The sequence below is a fragment of the Lasioglossum baleicum genome, chromosome 12 (genome assembly GCF_051020765.1).
Source record: "Lasioglossum baleicum chromosome 12, iyLasBale1, whole genome shotgun sequence".
In the NCBI taxonomy this organism is placed as follows: domain Eukaryota; kingdom Metazoa; phylum Arthropoda; class Insecta; order Hymenoptera; family Halictidae; genus Lasioglossum; species Lasioglossum baleicum.
Window position 1 is genome coordinate 2,474,268 of NC_134940.1, and position 25,457 is coordinate 2,499,724.

Genomic DNA, 25,457 nt, shown 5'->3' on the forward strand with positions numbered 1-25,457 from the left:
TTACAACTAAATATATGTAGTATAAATTAAATGATACATTCCCTTCAAACCTTCAACAACTATAAAAAGATTTTTATCATTTTCTCGTAATTAATTATTTTAAATCTGTTTATTTGTATATATATCAATATATACTAAAATCGTGTTGTGTCAGATTATCGCGAGTACTTGAAAAATCGTGAAAACTGTTATGTGGGACACTCTGTATATATATATACCTTATTAAAATGCATAGCCCATTTAAAATGATTAACTCTATGTGTAAATACGAAATTTTCAATACAGTTCGTTATACCTATTTATTTCTAATAGTATATATGTATATAGTATGTTATTAATAAATGTATATTAAGATAATTATAATATAATAAATTACGAACAAGTGAAATTTTTATAAGGATAGATATTTCCTTATTTGAATGAATTGCAGAAAATGGGTCACGATCATGAAATACCAAAAGTGCCAAGTCCTGACATATATAAAGTTGAAGAAATACCAAGACTTATGGAAGTTCGAAGATTACTGGCAGAAAGAGGATTGACAAATCCTTGGTTAAGAAACGAAGTTTGGCGTTACCGTGGTGTGCCCATTTCTCGTAGACAAGAAATAATCACGAACAGCAAAAGAGGTTTCGCAATAGGGATTCCATTATTTATACTAACATTAGCCATAGAAAAATACTATGGAATTGACTATGGACATCATCCGTATCCACATGCACGTGATTATTATTAATCTCCTTTGAACGAAAGAATTATGTAAGTAGTGAAATCAAAATAGTTACTGTTATTGTAAAAATGATACCTTACAAAATAAATTAAAACTTAAAATATAATTAGTTTTCAAATTTGATCTTTTAATACTTACACACAACACTATATAAATGGAGACAAATATAAAGTTTTTGTATTACACTAAAAATGTTTTATTCGGTAATACATTATTATATAAATTCTTTTTCCCATTATATTTTGCAATTAGAAGTAACGACGTCGATACCGCTATAGTAACTGTAATGGCCAATACGCAATCTTTGAATACAGCTATTATAAAAGCAAATATTGATAGTTCAAAAGTAGCTATTAACCATTCATTCCCGTAAAGTAATACTTGATCGAACGAATGATTATTATCTGTAAAATAGATTAAAATTCAATTATTTGGAAATACTTTTATATACCGATATCTATAAATTTTAGAAGTTTTACCAATATAAAACACTGATTTTTCTTCAATTTCAGAAAACATAATATTACATAGTTTTTCAAGAAATTGTTGCTCTTTAATAATGTAATCTGTATCTTTAAAACAATGATCCAGAAATTTACACAGAAACTGCTTCAATTTGATTTGTGCATTAAAAATCAATTCCCATTTTTTAGTAGACATATCATTCGTTCCTAAGAAACTATTTAAGCTCTGAAAAAAAGATAATATATAGTATGTATACAAGTATACATATACTTACAAGTATGTGTTCAAATATAATGTGCATAAAAATGATACATACAAGATTTGTTTGTTTTGAAAATTCGATTAAAACAATTCTGAGTGTCTTTGTTAAAGATAGTATGAATGTCTGTTGATCCGTTCCAGGTAAAAGACCTTTGCATGCGCATAAGTTATTTTTTTCTTTCTCCAAGTTGTTCGTTAAAGTCGTCAAATCTGTATCTGCGGTTCCATGTACTGACCTATTTATAAAATAGCAATATGTAGTTACTTACAGTTGATACATTCTTATACATTATACATAACTGGCAGATATCATTACCTTCCATGAATATAAAAACCATAATAATTATACGGTAAAATAAGGAAGCTGATATTCACGGTAGAACATAGATTTATGAATTCCTGTATTTTATTTCTAACGCACCGTTCATAGAATCCAATATATAACAACCATTGAATGCAATATATTAAAATATACATTAAAACACATTCTGTGTAATATAAAATAAAATTGTTATCATCTTCAGAAAAGTTTGACGGTATTTCAGGTATTGCAAAGATCCATGGATATAGTTGCATTATCTGAACAGAATATTGAAATCAAAAACAAGTTAAATTATAAATTATTATTTAGTTTAGTCTTATGTAATTTTTATTCACCTGGAAGATACTTAATACAGCAAGTAATTGCACCGTTACATTTGTTTTTCTTATTGTTTGTAGATTTAGCCAATGGTTGATAATATAATATGTTCTCCAAATACTAACAGATGAATTATGAAAATGATTTTGTTCGTTTGCTTCTTGCATGGAACCTTCCGATACCGAATGTACAGCTGAAAAATTTATGTCGCCTAAGTTATAGCTAACGCCGCTATGTTCACCTGGTTTGTTTATTATTTCTTTTTGTTTAGTTGTTTTGATTTCTGTTCGCGTGGATAAAAATTTGTTCTTATGCAAATCATATTCGAATTGGTTGGATACTGCTACTGGTTTCGGTTGTTCCCAGTCGATACAAAATACGTTTAGATTCCAGCACCGACAAATGAAACCAATCATCTCTACAAACTAAATAAAAAATTACAAATGGTTAGATTATGGCAATTCTAGTGCTATTTTATCGAAAAATAAATTATGTAGGTACTCACTTTAAAAAGAACTGTTATCGCGGTAAATATTATAATGGTCTTTTCATTAATATCATTAGACAATAATATATATGGTGTTGTTTGTCCTTTGTAGAATATAAATAAATACATACATAAACTAATTAGACTTATAATAACGATGGTACCTATACTACCCATAGTATAAAAAAAAAACCAAAATAATGTTCTTATGTATGAAATAGAAGTATAGTGTTGTTTATTGTAATTCCACGTTTTTATAGCAGAATAGCAAATGGCCAACACTAAAAAAGCTGCTACGATTATCTACAAAGATATATTTTATATATTAGCTACATATTCATGATCATATACATATATGTACAGGGCGTTCGAAAACTCCTTCGGTTCCCCGAAATGGGCGGTTCCTGAGGTTATTTGAAGCAAAATGTTCCTCTGAAAAAATGTCCACCGCGGCTTTTTTTCGAGTTATTAACGAAAAACACGGAGCAATCAGAGTGAATCAGAGCCAGTGTCGCCAGCAATCGAGGGGAATCAAGTACCCCCTCTCTGATGACCAGAGTAGAGTAATAGTGGCACATTGCGCCGCGCACATATTACTTTACTCTGGTCATCAGAGAGAGGGTACCTTGTATTCCCCTCGAGTGCTGGTTCGGTTATTTTCTGGCGACTCTGTCTCACCGTGACTCCCCTCATCTGGCGACACTGTACGTCTTACATAGTGGGGGACGTTGGAGTGTGCGCCAGTGTGCGCATGGTATGGTGTTGGAATGGGATAGTGGAAGGGGAAAAGGAGGAGCGACGCTGCTCTGATTGCTCCGTGTTTTTCGTTTCGTTAATAACTCGTAAACAAAGACGCGGCGGCCATTTTTGCAAAGGAAAATGTTACTTCAAATCACCTCAGCAACCACCCATTTCCGGACGCCCTGTACACCTATGATACTATTATTGCAATTTTTACCTTGAAAACAATGTCAATATGACTGTGTTCTAGAATAAATTTAATTTTATAATCTAATAGAACATGTGTAATTTTACTCATTTGTTCATATGTTAATTTAGTATATTCCACAATCAGTAATGGTGGAAGTATTTTATCTCTAGCTTCTACGCTTTGAACATTTACACTGTAAAAGTAATCAATTGTATTTTTTTACATGTATTAAACTTTAAGTATATTATTGTACAGTAAATATTCGATGGACGCCAGAGCCTCGGGGAGGTTCGTTTTATTTTTTTGTGCTTCAAAAACCGAGCCGAACGTAGAAAAGTCCCATCTAACAACACTGCTCGGGATCCGGGATCCGGCATCAGTGGAGAGCAGTGGTGGGGATATTTTTTTGCATCCAACGTGTAACCAGTGTCGCCAGAAAGTTCCGAAACCAGCATTCGAGGGGAATACAAGTACCCCCTTTCTGATGACCAGAGTAGAGTAATATCAGTGATGCCAGATTGAGGTTGGAACGAACCTCATTCCCTCTCCAGGCTCTCCACCTTTATCCCCTTCCACTATCCTATTCCACCGTTCAGTCCCTATCGCGCACGCGCAACGTGTCTCCCGTCTCCCATAACTCCCATCAGTGTGGCCAGATTGATGGTGAAACCAACATCTTTTCCCCCTCCAGGCTCTCCACCTTATCCCCTTCCATTATCCTATTCCACCGTTCAGTACCTACCGCGCACGCGCAACGCGTCTTCCATTCGCCTCACTCTATTCTCGTCGCGCAACGTGTCACATATTACTCTGGTCATCAGAGAGGGGGTACTTGTATTCCCCTCGATTCCTTTTCGATTACCCTTGTCTGGTAACACTGCACCTAACACCTTCTTGCGTCCATAGAATATTTACTGTATATCGTACTTATGTATAGCTTAGAACAACTTGAACAACTTACATAACGGTTAGAGATTTCATATAAATTAATGAAGATAATTTATTGGATTTTCTAGTTTCTTTATCTGTAATATTTTCTGTCTTATAACCGCTAATATTATCAACAAGGAAAAATTTGCGTAAGAATTGCCATTGCGATATATCGGTAGTATCCTAAAAATTTGAAAATAATATAATCATTGTTTCATTACATCTTTCAGCTTGTAATTTACTTACTTGGTTCATATTTTTAACGAGTACGGGTAAAGCGTGCATTAAAACTTTTTTCTTATCTACAAAAGCCAAATAAGGGGACATAAACTCTGTTTCAGCAGTTAGTAAATCTTTAATTTTGAGTGTACATTTCTTCTTATAGTTCACCCCAAATTGAACGTTTTCCAATAAATTACACGGCATGTTAGGTGTATCAAGCGATTTAAAATTACCATGCAAAGAAAATGTTGCCATTTTAAAATTCAATGTACTATCCTAAAAGAAATATAATTGGGTATTATAGTGAACGCAATTATAATGCGTTTCGACTGAGATATTCCTTAAAAAATGTATACGGTACATACATTGTTATATCTCGATAGACTGTATCTCTGTGTGATTTTTTTACTGTTCAATGTTGCCACAGTTTCATTTTTGTTATAAAATAACCATACAGGTATCGATTGTACTTGCATAAATAATACACAAGCAATTTGATCGCTGTAGAAGTTTAAGACGCATAAATTTGATAAATACTCGCAAGCTAGTTTATTTTCCTTCTAAGAAAAATATATGCCTTTTTAGAAAAAGTTTTTGTTATCTTATCGCTTGATTATTCTACATACCTTACATAAATATAATGCAACTTCTAGATCTTCTCTAAGATAGTTACCAATATCTGTGTTATGATTTTTAAATTTGATCAAATTTGTAATATTTGCGTATAGATCATTTGTAAAAACACTTTTATTGAAACAATGATCTCGTATCCATGTATAATATTGTGTCGAATATATAGGATTTAAGTAATAATTGTTTTCAAAGTCAGCGCAAGATAAACATTTAGATCTATCCAAAGATGGGTAAGTATTGTTGGGGCAAGAAAAGCAGTACATAATATTTAGTAATGTACCGTTAATGCTTCTATCCACTGTAAAATTAGAATATTTAGTGTTAAATAAATAATAGTGATTTGTTATATCACGAATAAAATGTTTGACTGATATTACATTGTATTTGATTAATGGTACATTCGCACGTTATACTGTTACACGAAACACAATCTTTTCTGTCTGTTGTCACCGTTCTATTGTACCCGCAAAAGATACATTCAGGATAACCATCTTTTAACGCTACCTGTTTGCTAAATTCATTACATACGCATCGCAATCCTATAAAAGAAATTATAAAAAATAATGGAAGCATAAAATTACACCAGAACTTACTTAAAACAATACTTTAAACTCACGATCGGTAGATGGTTTCAAGTTTTTGTTTGTATCGCAACAAATACAAGATAACGATGCACTATCGAAATATTCATCACTCTTACAATTCCATAATTGAGACAGTTCGATAACTTCTTTATTTGCAGCAAGTAATTGAAAAAAGGCAAAGTGGAAAATTAGGAATAGACTTTTGCTTAGAAAAAAATACATCTTTGCTGTGTATATATACAAGTAAGTAAATACATACTTTATGTATACATTTTATTGTCATAGCAACCGGTAGCGTTTACACTTATTATATATACACATACACACAATCTACTATCATAAGTTTCATGTGAATACAAATGTAAGGTTATGTTACCGCATCAGCAATTTAATTGAGCTTCAGAGTATGGGATTTACGTATTTACCAGAGAAAAGGGTCATGAAAACAAATTCGAAAGGCTCAAAAAAATAATGCAATTTATCCGATGTCCTATCGTCCTATGTCAAGGAATCAGTGAATCTCGAAAGTGAAAGTATTTGAAAGTATATTACACTCAATTACACTATTCTTTTAGTCTCTTATCACAGACGAGGTATCTCGACGGCGCGGCGCTCTTGTGATCCATATTATCCATATTTTTCAAGCTTCGCGCTATTTTCTTTAATACATAAGCACCTCCAATGGGGGCGGTGGCATCCAAATCCAAAGTCCTTTTCAATTCATTTCAACATGATTTCAACCTGTTTCAACCGCTGTACGACTGACTTATGGGAATCAAAGACTAATCCTGACTAATCCTCTTTGATGGGAATCTCGTATCCATTATCCATAGTAATAGTATATACGTATATGTATATCAGTGAGTGACACTGACAATGAGTGAGTAACACGGCTGGCAGCTGGCAGCTTGCAGTCTCTCCAAGTCTCTCGCAGTTGCTCGCAGTCTCGCTCAGTCTCGCTCTCGCAGTCGCAGTCTCTCGCAGTCTCTCGTCGGTGTCGGTGGTTTGGTTTGGTATGCATGGATGGAATTCCGTAAGCCACAGCCACAGTAAGCCATAAGACAGTGAATGCGATGTGACCAATGTTTGTGGTGTGTGGTGTGGCAGAAAATGCGCAATTGTCGTAATATCGCCTTGTGTAAATCGAATAAAGAATTTCTGTGAAACAATGAACAGGGCGAACGCGTGTAAATGGATCGCGGGTATATGATTCCAGTAATCGTCTATGAGGTATGATCTCATTTCCTGGCAAAATCATGCGTTCGGTTTCGGTAGTTGAATATTGTTTCGATCGTTCACGTACCGTTGCTATCGTCATCGTTATACCTCCGATAAAATGCAAAATTAAATAGAATCGTAAACATTACATAATAAATGACATCCATTAAAATTTGTTAAACACATCTGTTAAATATAATAGAGAATACAGAATCGACACAATCAGTCATTTGTACAATTTGACAGAAAGAAAATATTGAACCACATCATCCAAGTATGTTTACCATATAGTTTATATTAGAAAGACAATATGCGTGTAATAGTATGTAATCTAATCAGCCCAGGTTTTTGTGTAAAGGAGTATCGAATAAAGAGTTAATTGGTTGACAACGTAGCTGCGCAATGTTTTGTTGCAGTTATACTTATGCGGATAGAATTCAGAGATGGCAACAGGAGGTAGCAGTTTTATAAGTAAACCAGCCAGGGGTTGGTTACACCCTGACCATTTAGTCAGTAAAGAAGGGATTACGTACACGGTGAAGGTAAGTTTCTCAGTTCTCTTGATAAAATTGAATCTGTGAAAAAACTTGGATAAATATCGAATTATAATTTATCGCATCTTTCTAATCGATATTCCAGTATATAGGATGTCTCGAAGTATACACTTCCATGAAAAGTTTAGACTTTGAAACAAGATCATGCGTTGCCAAGTAAGCTTTCTTTATTATCTTTACTTTGCTATATTTAGAAATTGATATAGAAACCACACAATTTTTTTATAATTTCAGAGAATGTATAAATAGAGTATGCGAAGCTGCAGGATTAAAGTCAGCGGATAAGAAAAGAAGGGTATTTATTAAAAATAATGTTAATGCTTTTTTCTTTTAACCCTCCGATGGCAGTGCCTGTGGGTCTTGGGTCTATTACAAGCCAGAGAATCAAAATCGTCGTTCGGTTACCGAATTTTTATACTTTATGTTTATACTTGATGTTTTCAACGATTGAACGTTAATGTTTTAATTACTTAGGTTGAGAAGAAAGTGCTTAAGGCAATCGCAGACAAGCCTCGCATGGAGCATACGGGTGCTACTATAAACTTGACTATTAGTAGTTGCAGTTTAGCCTTGACTAATCTAGAAACTGGACATATAATCGCCAAACATGAAATGCCACGGATATCTTTTGCTTCTGGCGGAGATACGGTAAATTCTATTCTATATTGTATGGTTTAGTTTTACTTTCTATCTTCCATGAATGTTATATAAAAAACTCAAAATATATACTACTTGTTATATTTCAATAGGAAATATTGGACTTTGTCGCGTACGTTGCAAAGAACATGCAAGAATGGCGTGCTTGTTACGTATTAGAATGTGGAGGTGGATTAGCGCAAGATGTTATATCTACTATTGGCCAAGCTTTCGAATTGCGATTTAAAGAATTCCTTACAAAACCAGCTTCGTTGCAGTAACTATAATTCATATTGAACTCTTAGCACTTGGCAAAATAAAATTTCGAATAAATAATTCCAAGCGCAGAGGGTTAATGATTTCAACAGCTGAACTTTTTGTCAAATATTTATTCTTCTTATTTTTTTCAGTCCCATGTTAAACGGCATGAGAGAAGCGGACAGAGATTATTACAATGATCTGCCAGGCAAAGTGCCACCAGATATCGGACCTCCACCTGTGCCACCTTTACCGACCGCAGCATCGACATTACCCAATTTAAAACATCATCATTCCGGACAGAATCATGTAACACGAAGCAGCGCGCAAAATTCTGCTTTACACGATTCGTTTCCCACGAATTCCGATAGGCACCAACAATGGGCAGGTAGGATTTATTCGTAGGTTGTCTCAATTATATTGCTAAAGAATGCTGCGACTTGTCTCGAATCATGTTGAAAATAATTTCTGTTGGCTTTGCAGAGACTGGTAATTTAATTGACTTAAATTCTGACGGAACCATTGCAAATTTCAGTATGCTCCCTGAACATAATTATGTCAATGATAGCGTAATAGCAGCGACCAGGGAAAGTCATCGCGATCAAACATCACTTTTCGACGTGTTCGACATGCGTAAGCAGTACTTGTGATACTTTCTTCTTTATCGCGTAAACAGAACAAATCAATATACAATATGTTTCCATGTATCGTTATTACGTACAACTTTCAGAGCCATTTAGTTCTGCAATCTCGGATATGAATAGATTAAGCCCACATTCTCAGAAACAACAACTAAAGCAAGAAATATGGTTCCATGGCAGTGTTAGTCGTGCCGAAGCGGAATCTATGCTTACTAGAGTAAGAACGATAGTGTAATAATAATATATCGGCAGTATAAACACAGACATTTACATATTTGCATTTTAATAAATGCCTAACTATTATTTTAATAGGATGGCGATTTTCTGGTTCGAGAATCTCAAGGTTCACCGGGTCAATATGTTCTTACCGGAATGAACAACGGTACACCAAAACATTTATTATTAATTGATCCCGAAGGGGTGGTAAGTACTCGGCAAAAATTCATGTAGCGTTACTAGAAAATATTTATTTTTCATCTTAAATATAAAACTACAATGTTTTTCATTTGTTGAAATTTCAATTATTTAGGTTCGCACAAAAGATCGTGTCTTCGATAGCGTAAGTCATTTAGTTAATCATCATTGCGACAATTTATTACCAATTATATCAGCGGACAGTGTTTTAGTACTTCGACATCCAATTCCTAGACGTACAAATAATTGATTTTTCTCATGATTGCATCAACACTTAAAACATAAATGAAATGTCGTTGCCTCGCATGATGCTTTCAACGATAATTAATCCTCGTACAGCCGACCTAAAAGACCAACGCGGTAGGCCAACACCGGATCACTTTTGACCTACCTACGTTCAATTTTTTCTTAATATATCTTTTTAAACCTATCTTTTTGATACAATATATGTAGAATCTAATGACTAGACAGCGGATCTTTATGCAAAATAAAGATCCGCTGTCTACTAATAACGCTAATTATACATATAAACTATACACATATTGTCACATATAGAGAGGGAAAGATTTTGTTGAAAAAATTTAGAATGGATCACAAGTGACTCGGAGCCGACTGAGCGAGGGTTAAATAAGATTCGTCATTCGATAGAAATAACAATTCTAATGAAAATTCTATGCTATCGATATTTTTACTTTCGAGATATATAATTATGCTAAAGTATAGTTTATCAAGTTTTTTCTCTATATTCTTACTACAACAAAAAGATGTTATATCTTACAAATAAAAAAATTTAATAAATGTCACCTTACCATTAATTATAACGATGTCAAAATGCACAAAAAGAAACTATATTCGTAATTTTTTAAATTATTATCACTTGTATAAAAATTGGCTGACATATGTAACGTCTGCATGTACCGTATACGTATATTATACATATGTATGTATATATGTATAAGTGACAGAATTTTATCATATTTTATTTATTCATTCTAATTTCTTGTATAAATTCAAGTGAATTTTCTAAAAAAATATATCGAATAACAATTTCGCATCATCTCCGTAAAATTTGTGTTAAATAAATTCTTGAAATTTGGCAAAATAAATTATGTAATATAATTGAACACACCTATGCCAAATATTGTCTTGTTAATTAATTCTACGTAATATTCGCGTTTGTATCATTGGATTTTATATGTGTATACATATACCTACTGCATACAAGTCTGAAGATGGGTTCTTATATATTGTAGATGTTATCGATACATCTCAAAATGTGCCACAGCTATGTATTTAGTATTTAGTATGTCGTACACTTATGTAGTAACAAATTTAGTACTCTTCACTGAATCAAATAGAATCTTCAAATTTGTATGTCCCATGTAGATCATGGCTTTGTAACTTTATTCATTTGATGTTATACGTATAGGTTTTATTCTATGGCTAATACGAAAAAAAAATATTTTTACGAATTTTGTATGATGCTTGTATATTAATTTTAATTCGATATATATGTAAAATATTTACGCGATTTGTGTAATTTCAATTTTTTGATAGGACGCGAACAAGTTCCATGTTTACATTAGTTTATTTCATATTAAAAGATATAATCAATTGAAATTTTGTATTTTATATATATTTACACAAAAACAGTCGCATTAATTTTACAATACATGGATGACAGCGGTTTTGTATTGTGTTTTACATTTATAAATATGTATACAAATTATACACAAAGAGAACTGAAACTCTAGTCGTAATTCTCTTCAGACACCCTGTATAAACACTATTTACCTTACTAGCGCCATCGAAAATATCGTAATAACCATGTAATAATATTGTAATAACCACCGCGCGACACACGACTGTGCTGTTCAGCGAATTCAGCGTCATGGTAGCCGGACGGGTGGTACAACCGAGCAGGGGGTGATACTAAAAAAATGTAAAAATAAGTCGAAAAAAAAAGGAATAACATTTTTTCGTTAGACGCATCGTGCGCCGAAGTGAAAATATCACTATTTCCGCTCGCCAATCGGCGACAGAGAATATGAAACAGCTTGATTTTTCGATCACGTAAAGAAGCAATATTTTTTTATGCTCTTTGTGTTGAAATATTCTCTGCATTATTGCGGGGTCCCGTACAGAGCCCTTTTTGCAATTTGGGTCTTGGAACTTTATAAATAACAAAAGTGTATTCAGCAGCGCGCCCGCAATCCCCGCGATTGTTTGAACGGGCGCTGGTCGCTACTGCAAAGTAGACAAGGGCTAAAAAAATTGGTGGGTGTATACTGGAGAATCCTCTGTGTCTGTATTGTACAATAAAGATAATTTATTCATGCAAAATGAAAAATATTGGATATTCATTACAGCAGCAAATGATTCGTGCCGCTTTTCCCATAAGACGCAATGTTAATTCCGGCATGAATTATTTGCGCTTCGTATACGTACTTACAGCGCCATCTAGCGGCAAAACGCTCAAACTGTTAACCAAATGTTACCGGCAGAGCAAGTCAGGCCGGGAACAGCGCCATCTAACGGTAGACTGGGAACCAACGGTTTGATTTAGTTCCAAATGTGCCGCTAGATGGCGCTGTTACCGGCCTGACTTGCTCCGTCGGTAACATTTGGCTAGCAGTTTGAGCTAGATGGCGCTGTAAGTACGTATACGAAGCGCAAATAATTCGTGACGGAATTGGACGGAATTTGCATTACGTCTTATGGGGAAAGCGGCACGAATCATTTGCTGCTATAATGAATATCCAATACTCTTGATTTTTCATCAATAAATGTAAATGTAATGTGTCGGAGAATAAATAATAACTAATTAATTTCTCTCTCTGGCAGAATTTACCGAAAATTGTTATGGTTAAAAATTATTTACTGATATTTATGCAAGTTCCAGCGACAATCAGAATTGATTGTGCCATCAGTGCTGTCCAGTCGCTGTCGCTGTGTTCGGTATCTGGTATAATATGATTTAAATATTTATATTGTATATACATATATTTACATAGAATAATTTTAGGCACAGCAGAAGCCATAATACTTTTGGTGATAATAAAAAATTTTACGTCAATACGAAAACGGTACGTGACAATGTCCGAATACGAGAAAGTCAGGACAGGAAAATTGGTGTTGAAAGGTGAAAAAATCAGGTATCAATTAACCTCTTAAAACTAACCCCGATTTCTTATATATTTAGTACTTTCACATGGTAATCTTTCTTTCGGATTTTACAGGTCAAAAAAACGTAAATCAAAAAAGCAAGAAAGAGAACACGTTGCTGTTACCGACGATAATGACACTGTAAATCATGGTATTCAGATTTGATATAAATTCACAACGGAATGAAGTTTGTTATAAAGTACTAGTACTTGATCGTAGACTACTTTTAGGTGGTTGGTGGAAAGCTGCACAAGTATCGGAAGTGACAGGGACGGTGGCAATCGAGTTTGGAAGTAATACTTATATGAAAGCTTTGGATAATGGATTATTTACTTTAGGTGCTCCTCATAACGAGGGCGAGGGACCTTCTCCGGAAGAAATTTTGACAGCGTTTCCAATAGGCGAAACAAAAGTTGCGTTAAAGTCCGGCTATGGAAAATACTTGGGTGTCGATAAGAATGGTATTGTTGTTGGAAGAAGCGACGCGGTGGGCATGATCGAACAATGGGAACCGATCTTTAATGTACTTTAACAAATACCTAAAAGTAAAGAATATAAGATGATACGACGTTAAATCTTATCTATTTTGTTTCTAGGATGGAAAACTTGCTATCTTAAATAGCAATAATTGCTTCATATCGCTAACGGAAGAAGATGACATTGTTTGTCAAAACAAGACTGCTGGACTCTCAGAATTTTGTACAATAAGGAGTATAATTCAGAAGACTCAAGACCCAAGCAAAGACATCCCAAAGGAAGAGCAAGGTTCCTTGGTAGATGTTGAAGTGAACTACGTGTAAGTAGAGCAAGATTAAATGTAAACTTTTTTCTAACAATTTATGAATACGATGATTTTTTTCAGGAGAAAATTCCAGAAATTTCAGGATAAAAAGTTGAAGATAAGTAAAGCGAATCATACGGAATTAGAAGAAGCAAAGCGCGAAGGAAATTTACACGAAACTCTCCTGGATAGAAGAAGTAAAATGAAAGCGGACCGATATTGTAAATAATTTTGTAACATAAATATTGTATGTATTGTGTACGATCCACGTCTGAATTGTAATTAATATAACTGTAATAGTAATGGCTATAGGTAATAAACGGCTAATTTTTTAAATGCGACTGTGAGCCCCGAAATTAGTTAGGTTTTTCTCATCTGTATCGATGCAGATTGTACATGCAAACCTAAATAAATACATATTTACTTATAGGTTTTACATTAGACCATAAACCCGGCGCGGCGTCAGATAAGCTTGCCATTTGCCATGTTCCAATGTCGCCTAGCAGACGACTCTTGTGGGCAAAGTGCTATAGTATGTTGAGAAATCGCATTACCACGAAGCTGATGTGGTAGAGGGGAAAGTATGCAAGATGCAACGAGAACGAGTAGTCAACAGTGCTCAACAGTAGTCAACAGTCAACCAATGAACCAATCAGCAATCAGGGTAAAGATGAACTTTCTGTTGACTTCTAGCTTCCCGCTGTCTCTCGAGTCTCGAAGTCTCGAGTAGCGCCAAGTAGCGCGACGTATATGTATAGAGTTGATACTATAGAAATAAGTTTGAACAAATGGCAGAACAAATAATTAACAAATTAGAAAAAGCTGCACAAGTCATATTAGTAAGTTTATATTCTTCTCGGAGTAACATTCTTTCTCTTTATAGGTTATAATAAATTTGTTTTGTAAATGCTAAGAACTATCAAATAATATATGTTTATGTGTATCATTTTATACGATAGATTGTAGTCCATTCAGTTGTTACAGTTTACTTCTCTAGCATTATGAAAACAAATTTCTAGATACGTATATTTGAAATGATAAGATTGAATATGTTGGCTGAACAAGTAGATATATAAATAGCATTTTAAGCGTAACTATCACTCGAGTAACTCAAGTATAGCTGTACCGTATAATTGTTTGTTATCGTTGTATATAAACTTCTCAAGAATTCAGTTCCTTTGTGACGCTACTATGTAGGTAGTTTGGAAGAAAATATATTTCCTCGTGGCATTATTATTAATAGCTCTGTTATTTTTTCAGGCACCGCCGAATTTATCTACGGTAGAACAACGACAATCCGCGGACGAAGTTTTCTTAAATTTTCGAAAAACTAAATCTCCTTATCAGCTCTGTCGCCAAATTTTAGAAACAAATACAAACGATTATATTCTTTTCGAGGCAGCAGGTCTTTTAAAAATAGCATTGGTAGAAGAATGGTCGAATTTACCCAAGGAAGATATTTCCGCTTTAAGGCAATACCTTTTGCACTATACAATTAATAAACCACAGTTGGCGCCGTATATCAAAGGGAAAATATTGCAAGTTATCGCAATTATAATCAAAAGAAACAGATCCAATGATTCCGGACAAGAACAGCAACAGTTTTTGGACCAAGTCGAAAACCTAATAATGACTGGCGACTTAGCAAGAGTAAATACATAGATTTTTGCATATGTTTCTGCTGTTGTTTGAATTGATTATGTACCTCTTATCGTGTGTTTTCTAATGTTTGTAGAAAGTTTTAGGCTGTAATCTTATATCGGCTGTATTGCAAGAATACAAGTTCGATGCTAAAACTTCGAATATTGGTTATTCGATGGAGATTCATTACGCCGAAAAGGTAGCATTTGAAAGAGAAAATGTAAAAAGAATTTTCAAGTTCTGTCTTGGAATACTCGACGAGTTGATTAAGAAGGATGCGCAAGATGATACGCTGGCACTTCTCAAACATTTACTTCCAATTTTAGAAACCATATTTACTTGGCCGATAATATGTAAAATGTTACGATATAATATGTACGACCTTTGTCCTTTTCATAATTAAGTATTTCCAGCAGTATTTAATATTGCAATATTTTTCAATTGCATTCGATTCTTTAACACTGTTGTACGATCTATCGTTAGATTCAACAATATGCTCGACGACGAGCATGTGGACTTACGGCTGGACGAAAGCTGGCAGGACGTAATATTGCCTCCGCGTGTACAGGATTTATTTTTTACATTGTACTGGAAAATCCGAGGTAATCCACAATTAGCACATTTAGCGAGGATCTGTCTAGTACAGTTAGGGACTCTGGATGGTCCAATATTTTCATCTAAAGAAATGAAAATAGAATACTTTTCTAATTACACTCGGAGATTTTTGGAGTTTATAACAAATATTGCAATCATTGACCAAGAAGCGCCTGGAATTGCTCGGATTGTCGAAAATTTGACTAAATTTGTTAGTAAAAATTTTACAACTTTACCCGAAGACATGGTAAAAGCGTTTATGGAACAGTTGTGTAGATTAACGTGTCTATACGTGGAAAATTCGGCGCAAGAAGAATTTGTAAGTTACATAGAATATATTCTATAATAATAATGGTAAAATGTTTGTATAACGTTTAATAAGACTGTTTGTTTTATCGATTACAGTTGTATGCAAGCGAGTGTTTATACTCGGAGGGTTTAGACATTTTATTTGGAGTATGGATAGGTATTTCGTCGAAAGATGTGAATTTTTTACCGAACGAAAAAGGGATTTTTGACGAATTTTGCAAACAAAGTTTTACGCGAATATTTACCACGTACGTTCAATGCCATTTGTGTCCACCGGAAGGTGTGAGAAATCTAGACGAGAAAGACCTTAACAAGAAAGAAGATGAAAACGAGGAAGACGATAAAGATAGATTTAAGGAAAAATTGCAAGCGATCGGTAGGTTTTCCATTAAATCTTGTTGCAAAACTATGATTGCGCTTATAAATCTAATCGCATGATAGGACAGGTCGATGTTGTTTTGTCGATAGAATATTTTTTTCCTTGTTACAGGTTGTTTCGGAAGAGAGATATTAAATCATTCTCTTTCGTTATTGTCGCATTTAATAAAAGACCGTACCTCGAAACTACGTGAAATTCTGAACAAATTAGTGGGACAAGTTGACTCGTTAAGTACATTAAATGATACTTATGCATGTAAATTGTACGAAGATATACACTGGCTGTTACTTATATCGGGTCACGTACTTTGCATGGAATCTATCGGCGAGATTGCTTTAATACCTTCGGAAATAAACGATTACAGTAAGGAACAGGTTCGTACGAACGAAAACTATGCCTATTGGAAGTTAACTAGACTTTGACAAAGATCGATAGAAAAGTATCGATTCGCCACACTTTATGTATTTTCTTGTAGAAATAAATCAATTTGAAATTTTGCATTATACGTACAACAAAAGATGTCTCCTGTACATTTCGTTCGGTAGACATTAAGAGAGCAAAGAATAACAATGCAAAATTATTACCGATATTGTAGCTTTCTAAGGCAGAAAGGTTGTTGAACCAAAATATGTACAGCATGCTATAAATTCGTATATGTTTTAGGCAAACCAAGGAAAAGTCGATATAAATGTTACGTCGCAACTTTTAGTAGCTTCGGAGAATGTTTCTTCGGATCTGAACGTTGCCGTAGAATCGGTGGATCATGTTATTCATTTTGTTACGGATATTTTCCGTCTGTGTGCTATAGAAAAAACTGCGATATCTGTTCGTCTAGACAGCATTTTAAGTCCTGTATTAAGCTGTACTATACTATGGTTTTTGAACAGATGGGCAAACAGTTATCTTTTACCTAGAGAAAGTTACGAAGTACCGAGCACCACGTTCTTAGAAGTATTCGGAGAAGGTAGTTCTGGCGCAACATGGGCTATAAACTTTCTTTTAGACAAAATCGAATATAGTATCAATGCTTTCAGAAGCGAGCCTACGATAATGCACGAAACTATAAAATTATTAAAGAGTCTTGTTGTCTCGCAGAAGAAGTAAGTATGAAAGAATGATACGAAAGAACAGTTGGTAATAATTGGGTGTACAATTCGAACATTGCTACTTTTTAGAGCACCAGAAATATTGAAATCCGAACGGTTTAGGCCTATTTGGAATATGGCAGTGAGAGGTCAATACGATTTTCCATCGGAAGTGAAAAGAGGTTTAATACAAGTAGTGATCGTGTGTATATTCGCGGATCCAGATTCAAAGAAAGAAGGGGGTTACTGGCCGCAGGCCTTGTTACAACCGCTCCGCGACAGGTGTATACAAATTACCTCGGATGAAAAATTCTTAAAGTCCTATCAGCAAGAAGAAATTAAATTTCAAATTATAGATATTTTAGAACGTTTTATCGGTACGTTTTCTACTCTTGTGTGTATCCGAAAAGATTGTGTGTATTCTCTTTAATTCTAATTATATCTAATATCATCGGCGGTGCGTATAAATCTATCCTACTAAAAATGTTTCGATATATGTATAATAGGAGTTGCGCAGGGCTGTCAACATGTACTCTCATCGTCGAAAATATTAATTCAATATATGTTTCCGGTATTAGAGAAACTGCCTAACTTACTCTCTTTGTATCATAATTACCAGCAAATAGTACAGTTAATCTTGGAACTGTTATCCGAATGCTCGAGAGTAACGATTCCTCTTCACCTGTCCGTGGTAAAAATATTTTTAATCGTCGCATGTTCTTATAAATACCGTTACGAACAAAGGATAATACTGATATTTATATAATTTTAGTCACGTTTTATACTTTCAGACCGAAGAGTCGCAGATACACCAAGTATTTTTGAATACGATGAAAAGTTATATACGATACAATAATAACCGATTCGCAATCAATTTAGACGAGGAAGACAATTACCAAGATATACAATTCATTATGGAAATGCTGTACGATCTGTCGCTGAGTGCAACAATGCTCGTAGATGTTTTTTTATGTGGCCTCAATATAATTACACCTATAGTCACTATAAACTTGTTACAATTTCCAATACTATGTTCACTGTAAGTGAAATTATGTGTTACTATCGTAATCGAATCGATCGAAACTCTCTTCAACTAATTTGCATGCCTTGCGAATAAATAAATACATGATCATTTTTGTTATAGCTACTATAAAATGATAACATCTTTTTGTGCAAATTTCTCTGACAAAGCATGCAGTTTACCCCCCGAATTAATGCGACCAATGTTGGAATCTTTGGAATGGGGTTTGTTCTCGACTATCAACGGAATACCTTGGCTGTGTTGCAATATAATTTCCTATTTAGCGGAACATATATATTCGCACACTCCGAACGACCACCCGCGAAACCAAATGCTCGCGCCATTTTTAAAGGTAAACGATATCACGTTTGTCTCGTCTTGATACGAATCGAAAACAAAAATCGAAATATTAATGAAATCTCTTTCGTTTTCAAGTTACTGATGACTGCGCTTTTCACGCAAGAAATCGATGAAGGTTTCATATCGGCAGCACACCACCCCCTTTATCATTTGATAATCTGTTATCAAGAGGAATACAAGCAGCTTGTGCAAAACATTTTAGGCGCTCAGTCGGATCAGCAAATTGTACATAGATTGGCAGATGCCTTTACAAAACTTACCGCAAACCCATACTCGACAAGCGTTAACTACGAAGATACTATCGTCAGTGTGAGATTAATTTTAATGGTGAAATAAAATGATTTGAAACATAAAATAGTTGTGTGTGCGCGTGTGTTCTATCGTAGTTCCGTGTTTAAACAGCGCGCGTGTAGAAACGCGCCAAATTATTTTTTTGCGGGTAACGCGAGAATTCAAGAAGGCGGGTTCGCCGTGAAGAAAATTCGTTAAGCATACGCAAGCTTTTTATTGACCGATTTTATTACACGTTACCACTTACAGTGAGCCTAGCGAAAATTCGATAATAATATAAATACAAGTTACAGCATCGATGCATGTTTCTTGTAGCAAGCAATCGGAAATGAAAAGGTTTTTTGCAATAGGTTCATTTTAGTTACCTTATAAACGCAAGTATATCAACTTACTTACATACTTGGTACAGGTTAAATCATCATTAATCTCTTGCCTCCAGATGATGTTCTCTATATTTGACAAAATGCTTACGTTGATATTAAATTTATTTATATATTTATATAATATACTTTATCTGTATAAGGTATTATATATATATATATATATAATCAATAATACATATATAAATATATATGTATAAGCAAACATATTTTCTTTCGCATTCTCTCTCTCTCTCTCTCTCTCTCTCTTGCGCGCACGCTTCTCCATTCTCTCTATTTTTACGATCCTCTCTTTTCTCTCTCGATCTTTCTTGTTTTTCATTCTCCGTAACTCCACATTTTCACTCCTAATAACAACAATGATTATTAATCTTACCAACGGCGTATTGCATTTCAATTTGCAACGCTCGTTTCAATTCTTTTTTATGTGTTTACCCACCTTATATATATATATATATATATTATCTTTCTCTCTTCAGTTTCACATGCACTTTCCAATTTCTTCATTGTTTACGGCGTTATAAACGAAGACTTTAACCCCCTGAAGCAATATATAGTAGTATAATTACTGTGCACAGCTTATTTCCTTCATCCTTCATTTCCATCATTTTTTACATAGATTGTAATAAATTATTTGTAAATAATGAGATTAAGATTTAATTGCTATACATCATAATTAAGTAATATCTATAAATATCGTATGTGCCCGTAAATATTACAGCCTTGTAGAATTTATCGCGTTCTCGTCTAGATTCAAAGAGAAAATTAAATATATAATTTCGTAATGCACTCGTTACGCTCGACTTGTCATGTAAAAATGCATTTTACAATTCTTCGTTTTTTAATTTTACGTCCATTGCATTTATTGTGTAAATATATATATATATATAATAAACTCTTTTTGAAAATAGGAATAAATACAGTCCTCAGTTTACATTCATCAGTTCAGATTTGAATGTGTTTTATTCGGAGATGCCATGATAATAATATATATATATATGTGATAAATGCGTTATATATATGCATGCTATTGCTAGTCTCTTAAACTATTCATTTATGTTACACGATTTTCCCATTCTTATTTTGCATAAATTATGAAATTTCTACACAATAATAATATATATTGTAATCATTTTTAATAAAAGCAACGTAAACAGAATTTTATATTATATTATTGGCCAAACCGGTTTTCTTATTTATTCGAGGATGAAAGTAATAATTAGCATTATATTTTTTTTTTGTTGTGGTATAAGTAAAGCCACTACCCAATTTTCAGAGTAAATTTTATTTTGTCTCTAAAGCAAATGTAGTTGGTACGTTGTTTATAATTATATTTTCCGAGTTGCTTTGTAACAAACTTTGATAAATCGATAGTTAATCTCTTCGCAGTAAATATATGTATATGATCCATCGCTTATTCGTATATAATTAAAAATTGTCTCTTCTATCCAAAGAGCTTCTGTCAACGAATAATTATAATTATATATGTGAATATATATATATAAAAACAGAGAGAGATCAAATAAATTAAACCGATACATCCGCGAATCTCTTTTTTATGAAAGTTATTTAAATAAATTAAAGTCAACTAAACATTACTCTATCGAACGCATTGTTGACCGACAGCATATCGTCGACTATTTTATTATAACCGAACGAAACGATTGAACGTTATCCAAGAAAATTTTGCTATAACGACTTATATTCTTTGACACGATGCGTTAGCCAATATACACCTACGTATAATCAAATGCATTGTACATACAATCGCTTAAGCTCCCAGTCAGCCAGGCCTGGCCAAGCAGCTTCTGCCGGCCGGCCGGCATATGCGCGCGTAGATACTTTAGATTAGATATATCCGTCCAAAATCGAGCATTTTGCTTACTGGGCTGATACTCTGATACGTGTGCATACACGAGCATACTCGCAGCAAATCAACAACGTTTGTGCAGGAGAACCCGAGTACTATACATTACATATATGCTCGCACAACCCGTCAACAATGTGTTAATAGAGCAACGCCAAACAATATACAATAAATACTATATAAATATCACATGCGCATTAATTTATGACCATAGCTAATCTTGTAATTTATAAATTAATTGCATGACGTAGTTATATATTCAATTTACAAATATAAATAATTAACTATATACTGTATAATTATAGTGTCCTCGATAATGAACACCACAATTCACGTGTGGAAATGTGACTATATACTTTTACAGAAAATGTAACGTAAACGCAAATATTTATATATATATTTATATAATACTTTCTAACTCGATCAATGATATACATACATATTAAAAATGAAAAATTTACACGTTGAAAGGCAACAGAAATGATCGATGATCCTATATATATGTATATCAATTTACCTCGCCTAGATTCTTGCTTCAAAGGGTTAAGCGTCGAGTGCGTATAACTTATTCGATTATGGTCTCTCGTTCTTCGTCAATATAGGTATGCCATATAGTTAACAAAATAAAACTATCAGATTCTACAACAGTTAGCAAGCAAAAACGGCAACAGGAGCGTGGTGTACTTTAGCGTACTCCATCGCTTATAAACGACCGAGAAATGAATTCGCCTCCGGATTTTCATGATTAAAACTCTGCGATCTTCGAGAGTAAGATAGGTATTCGTTTTTCTTCAAATAATAATATAGTTTACACAGATCTTGGCGCAATTAAGTATATATCAATGAATAGAAAAAAAGAAAACGCGGAAGATTTCCTATACATATATATACGTATACGCATATATATACATATATGTATATATGCGACTATGTACTTATTAGTTATCGAAATAATACTGGGAATTGTTCACCGTTAAAAGTGAACGCAAACGAATTGGAAATATCGTTTAACCGATAGAATTGATATATCTACAGTAAAGTAAAACATAAGTAAATCTCTCCTTGGTTGTTCGATATCCGAGGCTTCAGACGTTACTACAAGATGCGAAACAATGCGTAAACAAAATAGAGCACAAAAGGATCATTTCGATGACGCGGTCACAATCGTGAACTGAACTCGGTAAATGAAATATACTATGAATTATTCAACGCTCACCGACTCGATCCGTACGAAATAATCCGCACCGTTTTTTTTTTGTTTCTCTCGGTGTATAATCTCCAGACATGAACACGCAAAAATTCGTAATCTCACTACTTCGTCCCATCTCGTCTATCATCCTCTTCCTCTCCCACTCTTTCTTGCTATCTCTCGCAGCATACACATCTCTTACGAGTATACCTACATGTGTGTATATCTCTTGTCTCTTTTCTATGATCGTCTTAGGAATGTTTTATTTAGGCATAAATACTTTCCTCTTCGTCGCTATGCGGTTCCGCGCTTAAAGAGAATGGCTTCGTACGACCGTCTAATATCGAGAAATTCAAATACGACGTAAGAAGGTATCGGCGGTACTCGCTCGGCACGCAGTGCCTCTTCAACGTTTACAGCGACGTTTCGATCAATGATCCACGAAACGAACGGAGAGGCCAGCGTGGCCGGATCGCAACATCGAAACATAATAAATCTGTTGTCTTTAAATACAATCCGAACGCGTGTAACATTTGTTTCGAAAGACGAATTAAGTTTGGTTTATAGTTATTTAGTGATTTTACTTTTTCTCTCTCTCACTCTCTCTCTCTTTTTTTTTCTTTTCCCCCATCTTCTCTAGACGATCGTCAGCCGTGGTCGGGCCGATGATCGTTAAAATCAGACGTAGAGAGACAGATATATTCGGCGGCTGACGAAGTTGGTAGCCGATCGATATGCTTTTCCGAGCCGTTTAATAATCGAAGACTACCGAAAATCGAAAGCTACAGAGATCGTGGGACTCGAAGGCCGAGTGCGACCAGTACAGCACCTTCTCGGAGGCTTTCGCGATGACGCTTGTAACCTCGGCCAACGTTTCGACCACTCACTTGTTTTGGTTCGATTGTTGATCTATCGGTGGAGCTAAACCGACGGGCGAAGCGTTACTTAGATTTGCCGCTGTCGGACCTTTACGCGCTAGCTTTGACCTGCAAAAATACCAGAAACGATTGTGTCAAACATCTCGTTCTGCTTGCGTATATCCGCCGCCGTTTAACCGCATATAAATGTAAGTACGCGTACCTGATTTGACCAGCGAGAAGGGGATTGATAGCATACAGCCAGTCGTAGACTTCTTTGTCCCCTAAAGTTTGTAGCAAATATCCTCGATGTTTTGTAACGACGCTGAAACAAGAGATAAAGAAGGTTGAACGTTAAACATTCGTTCGCAAGAGTTCGGCTGAGATCGACAAGAATCTTGTCGATCGATTCACCTGAATGTATTCGGTACTTTGACCATAGCTAATTGATCTTCGGAATATTCGACTTGAGCGGTAGCTAAATTGATGAGAGCCCTTTCTACAGGATCCTTTTCTTCTCGGAAGATGAGAACGTATGGTCGACGTACAGCCTGACAAAACGATATCGTTTAATTGAAACGGATAGCAGATAGCGGAGTGGATGCTTGTCCATCCGATACATACCACCCAACGTTTCTTCCAGCCGTTGGTCTTGTGCTCGAGAACGTTCAGGTATCCCTTTCTGGCGATAACCGGACTAATGCGTATTTCTTCGACTTCCGGCACGTAGAGCACCAAATTCTCTTTCAAGGGGGAGGAGGTAACTAATGGCGTCGGCGCGACGGTGCATGTCTGATTGTTGGATTCGCTCGCCAATATACTCTCCTGTAGTTCTTGCAGTCTAGCCCTCTCCGGCGAACTCAACCTAAGGATGCACGACTTAGTCCTGCTCCATACTATTATACCAGCAGCCTGCAAGTAACACTCCAGCATCACCCTGACCATGTGTCCAATCGTGCTGGGCGGTTGTCATTGACTCGAACACCTCGAGTCATCGTCGATAGTAGACGGGTAAGCTGTTTAATAGAAGCCGACTGCGCTAAAAAAGCGCGACTTTGACACAGCGAAGCTATCCCGGTAATAGAAATATTGCACGATCATCAGATTTGTCCGAATCGAAAAGCGAAACTGAGTTGCCAATCAGTATCTTTTTTATTTCAATTGTACAGAGAAGATCAAAGTCGTTCGTTGCTAGGCAAGCCACATGAAAAAAGATGAGCCCGATTCCGATTCGTTTAAAACGTTGATAAAATTTCGATGTTCAAATTGAATCGAACCCTCGTTGTCTTCACTCTTTCGGATAAGTTGAATGCCGATAGAACCGAAAATAATACATATGTATATGTACTTTGAACGCATCTGTTTTTCGATCGTTCATTCGATCTCCTCGTACGTTCCTAAACGGATTTTCAGAAAAGAAAATACGAATGAAGAAAGAGAGTATCGCTTTCTTTGAATCTCGAAAGCAATATCTATTTTTGCTATTGTCAAGGTAATACGATGCGACGAAGCGTGGACAACCGCTACTAGCAGGAGCACTCAGGCATGCGGGGAGGGTTACCTGCTCTAAGTAATCGCTAGTTCTCGCGTATACTGACTCTTGGGACGAGGACGATATCACGGAAGACATCATGGATGCCGACATATCAGCCATAGTGTCTTCGCCAGGTGAAACGTCAGAGAGTAGAATCGGTTCTTTGCTCGGGATTCGACCCTGAATCAGCTTTATATATTTCATCGCCAATTCTTTCTCTTTTTCGGTTAATTCGGCGTGCTCGTTCACGTCTTTACTCGTTGAACGTTTCAGCTTGACTGGGCTGGCATGTGGTTCGTTCGTTGCCTTTGCCATCATGTTGCAAACCTCCTGCACGAACAAGTAAATCCGCAAAATATATAAAGATCGAAGGAAGCGTGAACATCCTCTACATTGTCGT

General features: G+C 35.0%; 5 protein-coding genes across 26 annotated transcripts in view; 3 read left to right on the forward strand and 2 right to left on the reverse strand.

Annotated features, from left to right (window-relative positions):
* Positions 1 to 492: 492 nt before the first annotated feature.
* LOC143213893 (meckelin) lies at positions 493 to 6,469 on the reverse strand. 5 transcript variants are annotated; one of them, XM_076434208.1, is made up of 14 exons: positions 6,309 to 6,469; positions 5,916 to 6,029; positions 5,677 to 5,838; positions 5,293 to 5,597; positions 5,032 to 5,226; positions 4,691 to 4,942; positions 4,476 to 4,627; positions 3,542 to 3,707; positions 2,602 to 2,886; positions 2,114 to 2,521; positions 1,773 to 2,035; positions 1,512 to 1,692; positions 1,210 to 1,420; positions 493 to 1,134 (listed from the first exon to the last, which is right to left on the reverse strand). In XM_076434208.1, the coding sequence occupies exons 1-14, from the start codon at positions 6,322 to 6,324 to the stop codon at positions 911 to 913; spliced, it is 2,934 nt and encodes a 977-aa protein (XP_076290323.1). In that variant the 5' UTR covers positions 6,325 to 6,469; the 3' UTR covers positions 493 to 910. The 5 variants fall into 5 exon arrangements, with proteins under 5 accessions (XP_076290323.1, XP_076290326.1, XP_076290325.1 ...); XM_076434211.1 differs by having other exon boundaries at positions 5,677 to 6,029; positions 6,260 to 6,469; XM_076434210.1 differs by lacking the exon at positions 6,309 to 6,469 and adding an exon at positions 6,143 to 6,281 and having other exon boundaries at positions 5,677 to 6,029.
* On the forward strand, positions 619 to 11,947 carry Shc (SHC-adaptor protein). Of its 4 annotated transcripts, none has more exons than XM_076434214.1 (11): positions 619 to 759; positions 7,518 to 7,643; positions 7,741 to 7,811; positions 7,890 to 7,950; positions 8,130 to 8,303; positions 8,405 to 8,568; positions 8,702 to 8,937; positions 9,033 to 9,182; positions 9,280 to 9,407; positions 9,503 to 9,613; positions 9,720 to 11,947. In XM_076434214.1, exons 2-11 carry the CDS (start codon positions 7,545 to 7,547, stop codon positions 9,852 to 9,854), a joined length of 1,329 nt encoding a protein of 442 aa, XP_076290329.1. In that variant the 5' UTR covers positions 619 to 759; positions 7,518 to 7,544; the 3' UTR covers positions 9,855 to 11,947. The 4 variants fall into 4 exon arrangements, with proteins under 4 accessions (XP_076290329.1, XP_076290327.1, XP_076290330.1 ...); XM_076434212.1 differs by lacking the exon at positions 619 to 759 and adding an exon at positions 6,972 to 7,113; XM_076434213.1 differs by lacking the exon at positions 619 to 759 and adding an exon at positions 7,241 to 7,375.
* Positions 11,948 to 12,352: 405 nt separating this feature from the next.
* Positions 12,353 to 13,891, forward strand: Frg1 (FSHD region gene 1). Of its 2 annotated transcripts, none has more exons than XM_076435874.1 (6): positions 12,353 to 12,569; positions 12,630 to 12,759; positions 12,844 to 12,920; positions 13,000 to 13,292; positions 13,366 to 13,565; positions 13,632 to 13,891. In XM_076435874.1, the coding sequence occupies exons 1-6, from the start codon at positions 12,467 to 12,469 to the stop codon at positions 13,777 to 13,779; spliced, it is 951 nt and encodes a 316-aa protein (XP_076291989.1). In that variant the 5' UTR covers positions 12,353 to 12,466; the 3' UTR covers positions 13,780 to 13,891. The 2 variants fall into 2 exon arrangements, with proteins under 2 accessions (XP_076291989.1, XP_076291990.1); XM_076435875.1 differs by having other exon boundaries at positions 12,353 to 12,562.
* Positions 13,892 to 13,996: 105 nt separating this feature from the next.
* Positions 13,997 to 19,294, forward strand: LOC143214599 (exportin-4). Of its 3 annotated transcripts, none has more exons than XM_076435848.1 (12): positions 14,009 to 14,214; positions 14,811 to 15,200; positions 15,286 to 15,566; positions 15,675 to 16,104; positions 16,191 to 16,470; positions 16,585 to 16,847; positions 17,137 to 17,573; positions 17,649 to 17,935; positions 18,065 to 18,249; positions 18,350 to 18,597; positions 18,703 to 18,931; positions 19,015 to 19,294. In XM_076435848.1, the coding sequence occupies exons 1-12, from the start codon at positions 14,134 to 14,136 to the stop codon at positions 19,273 to 19,275; spliced, it is 3,372 nt and encodes a 1,123-aa protein (XP_076291963.1). In that variant the 5' UTR covers positions 14,009 to 14,133; the 3' UTR covers positions 19,276 to 19,294. The 3 variants fall into 3 exon arrangements, with proteins under 3 accessions (XP_076291965.1, XP_076291963.1, XP_076291964.1); XM_076435849.1 differs by lacking the exon at positions 14,009 to 14,214 and adding an exon at positions 14,228 to 14,389; XM_076435850.1 differs by lacking the exons at positions 18,703 to 18,931; positions 19,015 to 19,294 and having other exon boundaries at positions 13,997 to 14,214; positions 18,331 to 18,567.
* Positions 19,295 to 19,756: 462 nt separating this feature from the next.
* Unc-104 (kinesin family member unc-104) overlaps positions 19,757 to 25,457 on the reverse strand; it is a 37,132-nt gene continuing 31,431 nt past the window's right edge. For 11 of the 12 annotated variants that reach the window (XM_076435828.1, XM_076435833.1, XM_076435827.1 and 8 more), the window contains 5 exons: positions 25,085 to 25,387; positions 24,148 to 24,435; positions 23,938 to 24,074; positions 23,747 to 23,848; positions 19,757 to 23,652 (listed from right to left, as the gene is read on the reverse strand). In XM_076435828.1, the coding sequence (XP_076291943.1) occupies positions 23,550 to 23,652; positions 23,747 to 23,848; positions 23,938 to 24,074; positions 24,148 to 24,435; positions 25,085 to 25,387 (933 nt within the window). In that variant the 3' untranslated portion in view covers positions 19,757 to 23,549. The remainder of the gene's footprint in view (positions 23,653 to 23,746; positions 23,849 to 23,937; positions 24,075 to 24,147; positions 24,436 to 25,084; positions 25,388 to 25,457) is intronic. The other variant, XM_076435835.1, reaches the window with a different exon arrangement.

Coding starts and splice junctions, on each gene's coding strand:
- LOC143213893 (XM_076434207.1), bottom strand. CDS start 6,105: ATGTATTTTTTTCTAAGCAAAAGTCTATTCCTAATTTTCCACTTTGCC. Junction 5,839..5,915: donor CTTGAAACCATCTACCGATC/GTGAGTTTAAAG, acceptor TTTCTTTTATAG/GATTGCGATGCGTATGTAAT. Junction 4,943..5,031: donor GTCTATCGAGATATAACAAT/GTATGTACCGTA, acceptor TATTTCTTTTAG/GATAGTACATTGAATTTTAA.
- Shc (XM_076434214.1), top strand. CDS start 7,545: ATGGCAACAGGAGGTAGCAGTTTTATAAGTAAACCAGCCAGGGGTTGG. Junction 7,812..7,889: donor ACAAGATCATGCGTTGCCAA/GTAAGCTTTCTT, acceptor TTATAATTTCAG/AGAATGTATAAATAGAGTAT. Junction 8,569..8,701: donor ACAAAACCAGCTTCGTTGCA/GTAACTATAATT, acceptor TATTTTTTTCAG/TCCCATGTTAAACGGCATGA.
- Frg1 (XM_076435874.1), top strand. CDS start 12,467: ATGGTTAAAAATTATTTACTGATATTTATGCAAGTTCCAGCGACAATC. Junction 12,570..12,629: donor GTCGCTGTGTTCGGTATCTG/GTATAATATGAT, acceptor GAATAATTTTAG/GCACAGCAGAAGCCATAATA. Junction 13,566..13,631: donor GATGTTGAAGTGAACTACGT/GTAAGTAGAGCA, acceptor GATTTTTTTCAG/GAGAAAATTCCAGAAATTTC.
- LOC143214599 (XM_076435848.1), top strand. CDS start 14,134: ATGCAAGATGCAACGAGAACGAGTAGTCAACAGTGCTCAACAGTAGTC. Junction 14,215..14,810: donor TGAACCAATCAGCAATCAGG/GTAAAGATGAAC, acceptor TTATTTTTTCAG/GCACCGCCGAATTTATCTAC. Junction 17,936..18,064: donor TATTTTAGAACGTTTTATCG/GTACGTTTTCTA, acceptor TATGTATAATAG/GAGTTGCGCAGGGCTGTCAA.